We start from the raw sequence: 13,464 nt of genomic DNA, 5'->3' as shown, positions 1-13,464 counted from the left end.
AAGGTAACAAATTCAATAAATAGTTAATTTAACCGAATGCAAAACAGCAAATAAAACAATAGCGAGTTTCATTTACTGTCGTTATTAACCACCGCCTGGGCGGTGTCGTTATTTATTAAATGAACACAAATTCATACTAATATAATACACATTCGTTAGTATTGAGCGTTATTACAACTCCTCGTGATGAGAAGGGAACTTCTTGAGTATGGCATGATAAAGATTGTAGAAGGCGTACACCGAAACCGTCACAATCACTAGCAAAGCACCGCCAAACGCAATACTCAGAAAATTTCCATCGATGATGTTTGCAGACCGATGGCGTTTGGTTGAGAAAATCTCTTCGGTTGATGCTGGATTATTCTGTTGCTGTGCTGTTCGCTCGGCCATTAAACGTTTCATGGTGCTTAAGCGTTCTCGCAGCACTTCCACTGATTCGGTGTCCAAGTCCGAAGCACCTGCAACGATAAATCTTTAATTTTTGCAATTAATGTGTTTAAGTTTGAGAACCTATTCCTTGTGTGGCCATAGTTAGTATATAGTTTATAGCTACTTTGGTGATTCGGTTAGACGTGAAATGTTTTTATTTAGGTATTAATGAAGGGTGTCTCAGAAAAGCAGGAACAGGCGCATGTGCATAACGGACAATTATCGATTCCATGCACTAGTGCTGGAAAACACATTTTGTTTGGCCCGCATGCGGTACTTATCGATTACAGTCGTGGTATATTCGGCGAAATTTAGCCACACTTCTCAATGTCATTTGTAACACGTGCAGACCGCGCGTCTTCACCTGTTGTTTTTGTTCAATTTAAATCATATAATGGGTCTAACGAAACAATATTTGGCATATCGTGCCATTGACAGCTTCAACATAATCGCCTCGGGTCGTGCCAATTTGAATTTCGCCGTACTCGAGCAGAGTGAGGGCCGTTTTGTTGCCGCCCCAGCAGCTGAGAATGTTATCATTTGGGACTTGCGGTAAGCATGCGATTTGTACAATATTTATAAAAAAAAATATCAACTTCAAATATGTACTTACAGCATGGGCGAGCGGAAGCTGACGCTACGCCGCGAAAAACAAGAGGTGACAGCACTGCGTGTCTCACCCGATCATCTGCACATCGCCGTCGGCTATGCGGACGGCGTTGTTCAAATATTTGATCTAAGCTCGCGAACATATTACGATGCCATCTGCTCGCTGGCTCTGCACAAGAATGCAGTCAGCGTACTGCGCTACGATGCGCATGGCATGCGCCTTGTGAGTGGTGGCCTGGACACGGAGTTGGTTGTTGTCGATGTCGTGGAGCAGGCTGGGCGACAGCGTCTCAGTGGACACAATGCTGCCGTAACGGATGCACATTTCCTGCAACGTCTAGTCGAGCAGGAGGTTGTCGTCAGTTGTTCGAAGGATACGCAAATCAAGCTTTGGAATCTGGAGACACAATTCTGTTTTAAAACCATTGTGGACAATCGTACCGAAATCTGGGCCTTGGCTTTTGTCAACGATCTGATGATTGCCGGCGCTGGTGAGAGTGGCATGAATGTGTATCGCCTGCGAAAGCGCGAGGATGCATCAGCGCATGCAACACTCGAGGCAGCCGTCCAGGGCTTGGCCATCGACGATGAGGATACAATTAGTCCGCTAAGCGTCAGCAATTGCGGCACCATCCAACGTGCCGGCAAAGGACGCACCGTCAATTTGGTGGCCGATCCCAACGAACGGGTGCTAAGTTGTCATGGCACCAATGATCTGATTGAGAACTTTTACATATGCACTGGCGAGGAGGCCAAGCAGCGTTTGGCAAAGCGCCTGAAGAAGGCGCGCAAAAAGGCGCTGGATGCGCAGACGGCGTCCGAGGAGAACGATGAACAGCTGTCCAAGGAGCTGTCGCTCAGCGATGAGATCAAGCGACTGGAGAGCATTAAAACGAAACAAAAGATCAAATCTATCGATGTGCTGCTCGGCGAGAACAAAGAGCTGCGAATGCTCGTCAGTCTTGCCAACAACAGCATGACTCTTTACTCACTGGAGGCCTCGCTTAAATCTCGAAAGAGTAGCTCATCCCAGATGGATGGCAGTATCAAACTGCTACGCTCCCTAACGCGGCTCGGTCACCAGTCGGAGTTGCGTTCAGTGTGCTTCAGCAACGATTCGCTGGCAATTGGCTCTGGCGCTGGAGATTCCTTCAAGTTCTGGGATCGGGATGCAATGCAATGTTTGAGAACAGTGCCCACCCAATATATACTCTGCTCACGTTTTGTGCCCGGCGATCGCTATGTGCTGTTGGGCATGAAGAGCGGCAAGCTGCTCATTGTGGATGTGAGCGCAGCGGATATTGTTGAGCAAATCCCCGCGCACGAGAGCGAACTGTGGAGCATTGCTCTGCTGCCGGATCAGAAGGGTTGTGTCACGGGCAGTAGTGATACAACGCTGAAAATCTGGACCTTTGAGCTGATCGATAGTGGCGAGGAAGCTGGCCAGACCAAAGTACTCTCGCTGCTGCACAAGAACACGCTCAAGCTGGAGGAGACGGTGCTGTGTGTGGCCATTAGCCCGAATATGAAATACCTGGCTGTGGGTCTGCTCGATGCCACTGTGAAGATATTTTTCCTGGACACGTTCAAGTTTTATCTGTCGCTGTACGGACACAAATTGCCCGTGCTCTGCATGGATATCTCTTATGACTCGACGCTGATAGCAACGGGTTCGGCTGATCGCAATATTAAGATTTGGGGTCTCAATTTTGGTGATTGTCATCGTTCGATCTTTGCACATGATGATTCGGTGATGTCGCTGCAATTTATACCAAAAACACACATGTTTTTCAGTTGTGGCAAGGATGGCAAGGTCAAGCAATGGGATGGCGACTCCTTCGAGAAGATCATCACGCTGCCGGGGCATATTGGCGAGGCGCACTGCCTCTCTGTCTCGCCCAATGGCCGGTATCTGGTCAGCTGCGGGTCGGATCGCACACTGCGCATGTACGAGCGCACCGAAGAGACCATTGTGCTGCAGGACGTCCAGGAAGAGGAGCGCGACCAGTTGGAAAACGAGAAATTGGCCACCGGTGAAGATAATAGTGTGCCCCTGCTACCCGGTCTTAAGTTGCCCTCTCGAAAAACTGCTGGCGCCGAACAGGCAGCCGAATCCATCATGGAATGCCTCGAAATCTCGAAACAATTTGAGCTGGAGTCGGATGAGAAGCCGGAGCTGCATCCGCTGATGCTGGCATTGCAGGTGAAGAACCCGAATGATTTTCTGGTCACGACACTTGTGCGCATACGCACCTCCGATATGGAGGAGTCCCTGCTCCTGCTGCCCTTTTCGATTGTGTGCGAGCTGCTCGAGCGTTTGCCCGCACTAATCACCCAAAGACCCGACGAAGTAGAGCTGCTATGCCGCGTGACCGTGTTCCTCTTCAAGGTGCACATGAAACCCATTGCGGCGGCCAAATCTATGAAGCCACTGCTACTCAAGCTGTTGGGCCTGCTCAAGCACGATATCAAACAGCTGCGCGACCTAACGGGTTGCAATCTGCACGCGCTGTCTCTGCTCCAGGCGGATGTGGAACAGCGCCAAGGTGTCCAGCTGTTCCGGGACGCAACGCTAGCGAGACGCAAGAGTGAGAAGAAGTGTCGAGCGTCTGCCAAGCGGCGCATTCAAATTCAAATGGCGTAAAAATAAATAAATATTAAATTTCAATATATATAGGACATTTAATTTGAAATAATAAAATAGATTTCATTAAAACACTTAGCGACACACATGCAATTTTTGACTTATATTTTTGAACGGAATGTATGTCTTGGTATGCGGTGCGCGTGGGTATGTGTAAAGATTGACTTCCTGGTTTATGTAAACGGACTTGAAGATTTTGGATATAACATATAAACATAAAACATCTAAGGGGGACGGGGCGACGAGGCTAGCAAAACATATTTCCAGTTCAACAAATGCCAGCCTTTGGATAGCAGCCAGTATCTGTAATGCCAGGACCACATGGACCTGTAAGCAAAAAGTAAAAAATAAATATATATGTATTTTTATTATAATTAAGTCCCATATGCCACACACCACCGCATCGCTGAAAGGCACCCGGCGGTCCATAGCTCAACTTTTGGATGGTGCACTTTTCGATGGGTCCACTGGGCCGGCAATAGGATGTGTAGCGTGCCCATGGCAACGGCTCCTTCGGCTGCACACAATTGGGCAAAAAGCTCAGTTTGTATGTGGTACAGTTATCCATCGGTCCATCGTTGCGACAGAAGCCTTGACGCGGCCTAATCGCCTCCGGCCGTGGAAAACAGGTCACATCCACCGGCATATACGACAGCTTATTAACGGTGCATCGCTCCATGGCACCGCTAGGCCGGCAGAAGGCGGTTAAGGGCATTATCGGGGCACGACGCACATGCGGCTTTGGAACAAAGTCGTGCTTCTGTGTCGTCATCGCATACAAGGGTCCATCGAACCGCAGTCCATTCTCCATGGGGCGGATAGGCGGTATGCGCTCAGTGCAATTGGGCTGATATGAGAGCTGTCGGCGGAAACACCAGTCATAGAATGGAAATCGTTACTGAAATAGTAATTATCTATATAAAAAACGATTCAGGGATATCTGGAATAATTATTCCCGATTATATAGAATCAAAGGCCTAGGTTAGTACTAGTTAACAAGACATAATTGCTTTGTATTTATTGCCAAGTTATAATTTTGTAAAATAAAATAAAATAAATAATGATAGTCGATACAGTTGAAGTTGATCTGTTATAAATTTAAACACAACCAGGACAGATTTTCTATTTTAATCTGCAAAATGCAAGTAAAATCCGCAATCTAATAATTCAATTGAGGCTTCTTATAAAAAGTGAATAGATATGTGAAATATTTAGATGCAGTGAATTAATAATATATATGAGGAATTTAATGATAACGTCTCTATGTATAATTGTGTTTCTTTCCAATGGGCGACTTACTGTTATTGTTGTGCTATGAGGATGCTACTCCCCAGCAATGGACATTTTAAATTTTAAAGTACCTTTAAATACGTTTAAATTTTAGAATTTGAATACATAAAAAGAAATTTAAAATCATGTTCACGTTTTAGGCACATTCTTGCCGTAAGAAATTTCAAAACAACGAGATAATTTTCTGAAGAAAAAAATATGTTCCCTCGACAAAGGCTTTCTTTTGATAAAAATTGTATTGACCTTGAGTACGAAATTTTTCGCAAAAATATTGAGAATTTGGCTTATATAGTCTTTCAATAATTTTAAAAGCTTTAACATTATAATTTTAAAAATGTATATAAATACATTCATTTCGCTGTGTTAACATTTTATAATAATACGTCTACTAATGCACTTAAGAAAAATAACAACAGTGCTGCAGTAGAGTGAGCTCGACTACGATATACCCTGAACCCAGCTGTTAAATATATTATAGTTTTATTGACAAAAAGTAAGAAGGATTGCAAGTCACTTTTTTTTGTGTCAGACACAGGGATACAGAGTAAGCAAAATGAAAGCAGCGCATATTTTTATTCACAAGCCCGAACTGATACTAACTGGCTGGCAACAAACGCGTGCATGTACACACATACACACATACATACATACATACATACCTACATATATACGTACACGAAATCGCAGATATCGGAGCTCCGCAGAATATACACAAAAACAAATTGACACATCGATTATCATGCCATCACTTTTTCACATATGCAAGCGCATATTTATGCAAACAGAATATGCTTGCGGCTTCTGATAGAAATGAGACCACTATGAGAATATATTTTCGACTATAACTTGGGTGTTTCTTATCCGATCTTGATGAAATGAAAATTTGGACAGTTGATCAATAAAATGCATATGCATATTATGTATTAATTAGAAGATTTTGCCTTAAAAGTGTAGCATTTATTGCTATCGAAAATCGAAATATATCGATATTCGAGAAACGGAGGCAGTTCTCGATCAAATAAAGCAAACTTGATCTGCGCCGGGTATGCGGGAACCTATATTCCGTTTGAAGTCTCTAGTCGTATTCATCCAGACGGGCGGACAGACGGACATGGCTACGTCGACTCGGCGGTTGACCCTAATCAAGAATATATATTCTTTATGGGGTCGGAGATTCATTCTGCTTGTTACCACTAAGCAACACATAGATGCGTCAGATCGACAAAAAAGTGCAACTGGTTTTTCCTGGGGCTGCGACGCGTCGAAAATTGTGCAGGGGTCGCGTTTCGAGCAGCGAACGCAGGTAATTATTCCACTTGACTTCGCTGCGACAACGTCGCGGGTAAATGCAAATCCCAGCCCTTTAAGAGCATGCGTGCATGGGTAAGCATCTTTTCTAATGGGTTATGAATGTGTGCGAAAGCATCAGCTATTTGTATTTCTACCGGCTCCCGCAGACCCTTGAATGTGTGCGAAAATAGCAGGAACAGCCTATCCTTGTCTTTTTGTGTGCACGGTAGTACTCGATTTTCATTTTTTTTGTAGTTTTTGAGCCTGATGTGTAATCTTTCGTAGTGGGGTGGCCAATTTAGTACAAACCTAAAAGAGAGTATCATTGTCTCAACATACAAAATTCTTTGTTTCTCGATGATCACACATGTACGCATACATACAAAGATAGATTTCAATGGGATGAGTCCACAGTGCGCCGACGGCTGTTCGAACAAACAATTTCGCATGTAGAGACAGTGATAACCCTTTTAAGATTTCCCCTAGACAATTTCGTTAAGAAACATTCCTACAAATGGCAATTTTAGCTTAGCAAATATAAAAGTAAATTCTTTCGCATAAATTCTTAAAATATGCGTTAATAAATATTTAAATAGTCGACAGTCACACAGTCGAAAGTCTTCGGAAGGAACTCTGATTCAATCTATTTCAAATCTACTACAATGCTGATTTCATTTTTAATGGGTTCAGGGTACAAAAATATAATAGGCTAATAATAATAAAAATAATATAATATTAATATTAATAAAAAGATTTACAATTACGTAAACTATCATACAAATAATTATCAATAGTACTCTGGCATGATCATTAATAAAAATAAAAATATAATTGGAATTCCACTCACCTTTTGGACTGTGCACCTCTCCAGTGGTCCTGTGGCCCTGCGGAACGTGTCCCTTGGCAAGATGGGCAACGGCTTGGTGCGCGATGCATCGACGGGCCTGTAGCTCAGTTTGTAAACCGTATTGGCGCATCCCGAATCATTGCCCAGGAAGCGCAGGGTGTTCATTGGCAGCATTGGGGCTGTGCGTCCTGTGTTGCAATTGGGCATGTAGCTCAGATTATAAGTGGAGCAGATATTCTGATAGTTGGGTGGCACACAGCGAATCTTGTCTGCCCAGGGAGTTGGCTCCTTGGGTGGCAGACACACCGGCATATACGATAGCTTCTGTATGGTGCAGCGTTCCATTGGGCCGACGGGCTTGCAGTAGTGCGAAGGCTGTGGCAATAGCTTCGGCGGCGGATTCTGGCAGACATCCACTGGCATGTAGCTCAACTTTTGGATCGTGCAGCGCTCCATGGGCGCTGTCGAGGAGCAGATGGCGACACGCGGCAAACACGGTGCACGCTTCACATTGCCCTTGGGCACATAGTCATGCTTCTGCGAGCTCATCGCATAAATTGGCCCCTCAAAACGCAATCCACTCTCCATTGGCAGAATGGGCATGGTGCGCGAGGCCGGACACGGCGGCATATAGGATAGCTTCTGTACGGTACACTTCTCCATCGGTGCCGTATTTGCGGCTATGTGATTACATGGCTTCACTGGCTGGGCACGCAGATTGTCGCCACAGTTACCGTAGTATGATCGGCGATAAATGGTGTCCGTGTCCAGAGGTGCAGTGGAGCGCATAAAATGTGTTTGCGGAATAATGGGAAGTGTGCGTGCCGGCTGCTGATAGCAACAGCCGGAATAGTCGCCACGATCGCATGGCTGACACAACGCATTTGGTGGACATGATCGAAAATCAACGGGTGCCTGGCATGGATCACACGATGGATCACCCATAGTTAACTGATTACCACAAATGAATTGTAGCTTCTTTATACTCGCTGTGATATTTACTTTATTTCTTAATTACAATTTTTTTTTAACCAGTTACTCACCTGCTTCCGACTTCTAATGAGGAACTTTTTGTGTTCAAGTCACAAAAAAAGGAAAAAACAAAAAATTGAATTCGCAGTTGTTAAATGAAATAATTTTGTTTGTTTCGAGTACAGAAAAATTGTGACTGTATTTTTAACACATCCAAAAAAAAATTAAATAAAATTTTGCTTTGACATTCAACGACGAAGTTTGATCAGGCCGTAATGAGGAAAGCAAGTATAACAAATCACTGAGTTCTAGAAGTCGCCGCCACAGCCTACCAAAAACACTGTCTACTAAAATAGTTTGAGATACAGATTCAATTCCAGGTAAACTGGTTGAAGAACAACTTCAAATTGTCTATTCGACAAAAAGGTATCATAATTAATATTTATAGTGAATTTGTGACGAGGGGAAAAAATTGGTATTATATTATATATTTGTATGCACTCCACAAGATTCGATTAAAGGCACTCGTGTTTATAGTGCTAAAAACTGTACCAAGCCTCAAGAAGCGTTGCTTACTCATTTTGTAACGGTGCTTCTTTTTACACTATTATGATGCATTGGAATGCAAGATCCGTTATTTTTTTCCAAGATTTTAATTTTAATGGCTAGTTTGGGCGAGAATTCGAAGAAAGGCAGTCAGAAGTAGGTAGTGCATTATATGGATATTCTTTGAATGGGATAATAAAGTATACATAGGTGCGTTCAAAAAGTATCGCGAATTTTGTGTTTTTTTCAGATATTATTTATTTATTCATGAATATCTATTTTGTCCCCTTCAAAGTAATCCCCATGAGATATTATACACTTGTGCCAACGGTTTTTCCAATCTTCGAAGCACTTCAAAAAATCATTTTTTTTTATCTTGTTCAGCTCCTCCTTCGATCCCGTCTTTATCTCGTCAAGCGTAGCGTAACGTCGTCCTTTCATGGGCCTCTTCAGTTTAGGGAACAAGAAAAAGTCACAGGGGGCCAGATCTGGGGAATACGGTGGCTGCGGCATCATTAGTGTGTTGTTTTTGGCCAAAAAGTCGCGCACAAGCAACGATGTGTGAGCAGGGGCGTTATCGTGGTGCAAAAGCCAATTTTTGTTCTTCCACAAATCCGGGCGTTTCTGGCGGATTGCTTCGCGCAAATTGCGCATAACTTGCAGGTAATATTCCTTATTGACCGTTCTACCCTGTGGCAAGAACTCATGATGCACCACGCCCCTGCAATCGAAGAAAACTGTCAGCAAAACTTTCACATTCGACCGAACTTGGCGCGCTTTTTTCGGTCTTGGTTCGTGCGGCAGCTTCCATTGAGATGATTGAGCTTTGGTTTCCACGTCGTAACCATAAACCCACGATTCGTCACCAGTTATGACCCTCTGGAGCAAATTTGGGTCGTCGCGGACAGAGTCCAACATCTCATTAGCAATGTTCATGCGATGCTGTTTTTGGTCGCAATTGAGCAATTTTGGTACGAATTTCGCGGCGACCCGTCTCATGCCCAAATCATTGATAAAAATCGAATGGCATGAGCCAATCGATATATCTAGCTCCTCAGCAACTTCTCTAACGGTGATTCGACGATTGGCCAATACCATTTTCTCCACTCCATTAATTTTTTCGTCTGTTGTTGAAGTGCTCGGGCGTCCGGCACGCTCTTCGTCGTTCACATCTTCTCGGCCTTCTGAGAACATTTTGTACCACCGATAAACGTTGGTTCGGTCCAAGGTAGCTTCTCCGTATGCCACAATCAACATTCGGAATGCATCCGCGCACTTTATTTCGTTTTTCACACAAAATTTGATACAGGTTCTTTGATCCATTTTTTTGAATAGGTAAAAATCGAAGACGATCCAAAACACGTGCAAGCAAAGCAGCTGTCAACAATTAAGTGAACATTCAAAATGGCCGAGCTTGTCGGCATAAGTGAGAGACATGAGTACCAACATAACGCTACAAAAAAATCGAAATTCGAATATACGTAACCCGCGAAAATTCAAAATTCGCGATACTTTTTGAACACACCTCGTACATATGTATTTAATATTTTATTGGTAAGAAGTAAGAGTGCTGTGGTAAAGTGAGCTTGACTACAATATACCCTGAACCCAGCTGTTAAATATATTATGGTTTTATCGGCAAATTTCCCGTTAAAAAGTTTTGCACCCAAATGTGAGAAGGTCTGCGCAAGTTCACTCTTTTTTTGTGTCAGACACAGGGACACAGTTAAAAAAATGAAAGCAGCGCATATTTTTATTCACAAGCCCGAACTGATACTAACTGGCTGGCGACAAACTCATGCATAGACATACATACACACAGACATACATACATAAATTTAAACGTGCACGTAATCGTAGGTATCAGAGTTCCGCAGAATATAGATATAGGGGATGCTTCCTTCTGCTTGTTACGTACATTTGCACAAAACCATTATACCATTTTTACCCATTTTTAATGTGTGTAAAAATAGATGAGTTGCCTACAAAAATTTGGAATGGGAATGGAAAAACACTCTAACCTGAGGAGATAGCTAAGATTCTTGTTTACAAGGATACTAGAATGAACAAGAGACAAATATCAATTAAATTCTGTCGATCGGAATCAGCAAATTTCTGACATGTTAAAATTAAAAGGAAACTACAACAAATAATACTAAAAACGTCCAGGTTTAAACAGTTAAATTAAAAATCAGAAGCACTTTGCTTAAACAAATGCCGCTGCACCCAACGGAGCATGCATACACAGTAGGCAGGTCCACGGACACAGCACTTTATCAGCTGCGACGTACTTTGAGTGCGGCAATTGATAATAAGGAAGTAGCACTGTGCGTCTTCTTAGATATAGAAGGTGTCTTTGCATCTCACGATGCAATCAATGCTACTCTTGAAAGAAGGGGCCTGGACCATACCACCAACAGATGGATACTGGCACTGCTACGGTCCAGACAAGCCACGGCATCATTACATGATAGCACTGTAACAGTCCTAACCACCAAAGGCTGTCCCCAAGGGGGCTGGGGGGTGTTGTCTCCGCTACTCTGGAGTCTGTTAGTAGACGAACTACTAAACAGACTTGCCAACAGTGGTATTCAATGTCAAGGTTATGCCGATGACATTGTTATCATAGCGCGAGGCAAATTTGAAGAATCACTCTGTGACATAGTCCTCCCTGACTGGACGTATGACTGGTGTAGGGAGGCTGGACTCAACCTAAACCCTACGAAAACAGTCATCGTCCCCTTTACCAGACGACATAAGTTACAGAGGATGAGACGCGGATGATCGCGCGGATGATCACCGTGAAGAAACAACTACAAAAGTTGCAAAGAATGGCCTGCGTATGTATGACAGGAGCTATGCGCACCTGCCCAACAATGGCCCTTGAAGCCTTAATGGAGCTCACACCACTCCACCATATCATAAGGCTCAAGCAGAAAGCCACGCTTCTCAGGATATCAGCAGAAGGAGTTGGGGGCAACCATATCCTAAGCCATAAAGATGCCCAACTCCTTTCAAACGAACTACCCCTACTGACGCAACCTAGGGACGAAATGGCAGCCGAATACATATTCGAGCGAAATTTCACAGTTCGTATGAGTAGTAAAAGGGAATGGACAACTCTGGATGAAGTCCATCCCATGAAACCGCACACCATAAAATGGTACACCGATGGATCATTCACGAATTTGGGCACCGGCCTTGGAGTGGTGGGTCCTCGGGTTACCATGAATCCCTGGGAACGCACACCAGCATATTTCAGGCTGAGTGTGTGCGATAGGGAGATGTGCGGACATCAACATAGAACGTAACTATCGGAATACGGATATATCCATCCTATCCGATAGTCAAGCAGCATTGAAAGCTATAATGAGGACTAAGATAACATCGAAGGTAGTCCATAAAGTTCGTTCAAAGCTAGACCTGCTCGGGACTCACAATAGGCTCACCCTACGATGGGTCCCGGGTCACAGGGACATAGCGGGAAACGAGGCGGCTGACAAGCAAGCAAGAAGGGGGGCAGAAAGGCACCTAACAGGACCAGAACCGTATTGTGGCATAGGGAGACAGAGACGGCATCAGAGCTGGTCAGAGACAGTAGGACTCCGACAAGCCAGATGTCTCCTTGGTGGTTATAATCTTGTACGTTTTAAACAGATTATAACCATGGAAAGAACAACCTTAGGATACTAACCGGTCTATTGACAGGACACTGTAGACTAAGGAGTCACCTGACAAAATTGGGTATATATAGTAGCGATCTCTGCAGGTTTTGTGAAAGAGAGGAGGAATCCTCGATGCACATCCTTTCAGAATGTGTCGCCTTAATTAGAAGAAGAAGCAGCATCCTAGGGGCGCATGTTTTGAATTGCAAAGACATAGTAGACCTCAACCCAACAAATATCCTCACGTTCGTAAGGGAGTTGGGGCTGATGGAAGAGCTATAGGCTCAGAAGGGGGGCACAATAGATCAAATAGGTCGCGGTGCGGCTTCCCCCTAATAATAATAATAATAATAACAGTTAAATTATTACTGGCATGATTTAAAGAAGTCAGAGATTTTTCCCTACTGTGGCGGTGCTTCACCACTCATGATCTGATTTGCATTCATTAATCACAACAGGACCCTGATTTGTAAAATTTAAGGCCATATGGGCTCGGAGGGTTAAATAAAAATGTTGGACATAGTTTTAAGCTTTTAGAGTGGCCGGCAAGATCACCCGGCCTGAATCCCATAGATAACATGTGGAAACACCTGTAATTAAATCCCACTATCTGAGTTCTAGAAGTCGATGTCAAATCGATTTTTTTTTTTTGTTATAGTCAAATCTATAGGCTGAACACTTTATTAATTTGCTATTTTCATGTCATTTCTACATATTGTATTAATTTTATTAGCACTGCCCTTAATCGGATTTCGAACCTTAACCTCACTTTAAACAACAACAAAATAATGAAAAATGTTATGTTAATTTTACAAATTTAATTCCCTTTTAATTTAACGTGTACTAAAAACACGTAACTTTTTTGAAACAAAAAACAATTTTTAAATTTTAAGTTTAATTTTAAAAAATCAAGTGCAATCAAGTCATCGAATTTCGTGGAGTGTATATTAGCAGATTAAATTAATTTTTTTACCAATATATCCAGACCAAACTAACAAATTGTGCGTGTTCCTTACATTTGGCTAAAAAATCCTCATATCATCCTTAGAAATATATTTCTTAATAGATAATATATATAAAAAGTACAATATCTCGAACTCCAGACCGACAAAGGTTTCATTCTCTTGCAGAGCCTACCTTTTCTGGGTTACAAGCGTATTTAATCGTACAAG

The 13,464-nt window shown here is 43.1% G+C and overlaps 3 protein-coding genes across 3 annotated transcripts; 1 reads left to right on the top strand and 2 right to left on the bottom strand.

Annotated features, from left to right (window-relative positions):
• Positions 1 to 66: 66 nt before the first annotated feature.
• LOC6569953 lies at positions 67 to 592 on the bottom strand. Its single transcript, XM_001996237.2, has 2 exons — positions 511 to 592; positions 67 to 458 (listed from the first exon to the last, which is right to left on the bottom strand). The coding sequence occupies exons 1-2, from the start codon at positions 527 to 529 to the stop codon at positions 172 to 174; spliced, it is 306 nt and encodes a 101-aa protein (XP_001996273.1). The 5' UTR covers positions 530 to 592; the 3' UTR covers positions 67 to 171.
• A 159-nt stretch (positions 593 to 751) lies between these two features.
• Positions 752 to 3,714, top strand: LOC6569954 (WD repeat-containing protein 3). Its single transcript, XM_001996238.3, has 2 exons — positions 752 to 981; positions 1,045 to 3,714. Exons 1-2 carry the CDS (start codon positions 824 to 826, stop codon positions 3,680 to 3,682), a joined length of 2,796 nt encoding a protein of 931 aa, XP_001996274.1. The 5' UTR covers positions 752 to 823; the 3' UTR covers positions 3,683 to 3,714.
• Positions 3,701 to 8,353, bottom strand: LOC6569955 (stabilizer of axonemal microtubules 1). The gene is made up of 4 exons (XM_001996239.2): positions 8,153 to 8,353; positions 7,110 to 8,098; positions 4,079 to 4,541; positions 3,701 to 4,009 (listed from the first exon to the last, which is right to left on the bottom strand). Exons 2-4 carry the CDS (start codon positions 8,052 to 8,054, stop codon positions 3,951 to 3,953), a joined length of 1,467 nt encoding a protein of 488 aa, XP_001996275.1. The 5' UTR covers positions 8,055 to 8,098; positions 8,153 to 8,353; the 3' UTR covers positions 3,701 to 3,950.
• Positions 8,354 to 13,464: the final 5,111 nt, after the last annotated feature.

The sequence above is a fragment of the Drosophila grimshawi genome, unplaced genomic scaffold (assembly GCF_018153295.1).
Source record: "Drosophila grimshawi isolate 15287-2541.00 unplaced genomic scaffold, ASM1815329v1 contig_545, whole genome shotgun sequence".
Taxonomy (NCBI): domain Eukaryota; kingdom Metazoa; phylum Arthropoda; class Insecta; order Diptera; family Drosophilidae; genus Drosophila; species Drosophila grimshawi.
This window is presented reverse-complemented; position numbering and strand designations above follow the sequence as displayed.

Excerpts from the sequence above, each read along its gene's own strand:
- LOC6569954 (XM_001996238.3), top strand. The coding sequence starts at position 824 with ATGGGTCTAACGAAACAATATTTGGCATATCGTGCCATTGACAGCTTC. Across the intron at positions 982-1,044 it reads GTTATCATTTGGGACTTGCG|CATGGGCGAGCGGAAGCTGA; the intron begins GTAAGCATGCGA and ends ATGTACTTACAG.
- LOC6569955 (XM_001996239.2), bottom strand. The coding sequence starts at position 8,054 with ATGGGTGATCCATCGTGTGATCCATGCCAGGCACCCGTTGATTTTCGA. Across the intron at positions 4,542-7,109 it reads AGAGGTGCACAGTCCAAAAG|CTCTCATATCAGCCCAATTG; the intron begins GTGAGTGGAATT and ends TTCCGCCGACAG. Across the intron at positions 4,010-4,078 it reads TGCCTTTCAGCGATGCGGTG|GTCCATGTGGTCCTGGCATT; the intron begins GTGTGTGGCATA and ends TTTTGCTTACAG.